General features: G+C 45.5%; 1 protein-coding gene and 1 pseudogene across 1 annotated transcript in view; one reads left to right on the top strand and one right to left on the bottom strand.

Moving 5' to 3' along the window:
* The window catches only part of RNF170 (ring finger protein 170), a 28,197-nt gene extending 26,127 nt beyond the window's left edge, over positions 1–2,070 (bottom strand). The window contains exon 1 of the mRNA XM_006916260.3: positions 1,807–2,070. Within this exon, the coding sequence (XP_006916322.1) occupies positions 1,807–1,832 (26 nt within the window). The 5' untranslated portion in view covers positions 1,833–2,070. The remainder of the gene's footprint in view (positions 1–1,806) is intronic.
* Positions 663–781, top strand: LOC112483368 (annotated as a pseudogene).
* Positions 2,071–2,269: the final 199 nt, after the last annotated feature.

Here is a 2,269-nt window from a genome sequence, read left to right as displayed (position 1 = left end):
GAGAGAGAGAGAGAGAGAGAGAGAGAGAGAGAGAAAGGGAAATATAGGAAATTCCATAACTTCAAAGGATAAACTGAATGTGGCCACATGGCTTTTACAGACAATTACTGACATCCAAGAAGCTTTTAAAATAATTTCCTTCATGGAGGGTAACTGGAGCTACAAAATGAAACTTTAAGAGCACTGCAATATCATACATAAATGCATTGGGATGAGCAGTCATGCTTGAAAAAGGAGGCTTAGGTCAACTGTGTCAAAGCCTTGAAAACCTGAGTAGCTGGAGTACAGGTGCTCAATAACTACAGTCCTTCCAGAAAAAAGCTAGCATCTGGTTCTCCACATCCAATGATGAGCTGCAGGGGAGTCAGGCTCACCTACTGACTTTACATGCCTAGTAAGGGTAATGGTCACTTAAAGTGCAAGAGATTCTACAGAAACAAGTTACGATGGAGTGTAGGAACTCTGGTTTGACAAAGATTCATAGGCACCAAAGGAAACAAAGGCAGGTGAGACACATCATTTTTAAAGGTTTCTCTGCCCTTGGAGTAGGGAAGAATGTTTAAAAGAAAGACTTCAGGTAAGATTTTTTACATTCATAAAATGATAAACCATCATACGAACTGTTAACTGGTACTCTGTAAAGCATCATTAAAAACTCAGTGGTCTATGGCCATGCCACCCTGAACAAGCCCCATCCTGCCTGATCTTGGAAGCTAAGCAGGGTTGGGCCTGGTTTGTACTTGGATGGGAGACCACCTAGGAAGACCAGGTGCTGTAGGTGTAAAAAATTAAAAAATAAGGGATTGTAAGCTGACAAGGTCCTTGCAATCTGTAAGGTCAACCAAGGGTTGCCTCGTCTAAAAAAAATAAAAATAAAAATAATTGCTAAAAAAAAAAAAAAGAGGTACCATCTTGATAGTTCTTAATGCCCAATGATGAAACCTACTCTTAATGAGAAAAGGATAGTGGGGGGAGGGGGGCAGGACCTGCAAAACAAAGTAAAGCTGTGTCCTGGGAAGCTAAACCAGCTGCACCTTAAAAAAATTCGGCATTGTCTGGTAAAGTTACGTACACCCTCAACAATTTTAGGACTCCACGGTACATATCCTAAAAAACCTTTTACACATTTGCACTAGTATCTAGGTATAAGAAAGCTTATAGCATTATTCTTAGTATTACCAAACTGGAACAAAATGCCATCAACAATAGAATGGATACAGTTCTATTCATACGACAGAATACTAGACAGCAACGAAAATTACCTAATACACAATTTCTATTAATTCAAAGTCACAAAATAACAATATGATCCCACTCATAAAAGTTCAAAAACAGGCATAGAAAAACTATTGTTTAGGCATGCATACCTAGTTGGTAAAGCTATAAGGAAAAAAGCGAGTAAGTGAATAAACCAGTCTGGGGAGGGAATTGTGCTCAGAAAGGAATATAAGGTGTGGGTGGAACTTCTGAGGTACCAGCAATGTTGTTTTTATCTGGATGTTTTATTAGTATTCTTTACACATGTACGTTGTTATCGTTGTTATGTACTTTCCAGCATGTTATATCGCATAATATTTTATCGGTAATCCTGCAGATTCACACTTCCAAAAAGGTGTATAGCTCGCGGACGATGAACCTAGCCATTAAGGAAGGACAACTCTTAAGAGAAACAGGCCCTAAAAACTGTCGGGTCGTCACAGATAGGCAATCTGATGCACACCCTGCACACCCTCTCCCTACTTTAACTAAAGATTTCACGGGGTCGAGACTCCATGAGACCCAAGAAGGATCCACGGTTCTCCTCACCGCTGGCCAAGTCCACCTACTACCATCTAGACGCCACACTTCGGCCCTTCCACCGTCTCCGGGGGAGTCCGGTCGGGATCGGGGTACTCTGGGGCTTAGCCTCAGGCTTCCTAAAGGAACGTGGAGCCCCGGAGTCCGAGGCATCAACTCCCCCGCCGCGAAGAGCCTCGGCAGTCCCGAGGCGACCCCGGGGTAGTGCCGCCCACGCGGAGCCCTGCTCGGGTTCCTCCGGCTCCGACGCAGGTAGGCGTGCCCAGCCGCGGCCCTGAGGCCGGGGAGGGGTGGGAAGGGGGCGCGTACCTCTCCACCGCAGAGGATACCTTGCCAATTCCCGAAGATAGAGAATTATTTCCGGGGACTGCCCCCGCCACCCCTCCCAGACAACCACTAGCAGTCCCCTTTCTACTTTGGAGTGCGGGCACAGGCGCACGCGCACTGCCGCGCTTCCGTGAGGGCGCGCGCC

The sequence above is a fragment of the Pteropus alecto genome, unplaced genomic scaffold, assembly GCF_000325575.1.
Source record: "Pteropus alecto unplaced genomic scaffold, ASM32557v1 scaffold24, whole genome shotgun sequence".
Taxonomy (NCBI): Eukaryota; Metazoa; Chordata; class Mammalia; order Chiroptera; family Pteropodidae; genus Pteropus; species Pteropus alecto.
The sequence above is the reverse complement of the archived record's forward strand: the minus strand, read 5'-3'. Positions and strand labels throughout refer to the sequence as shown.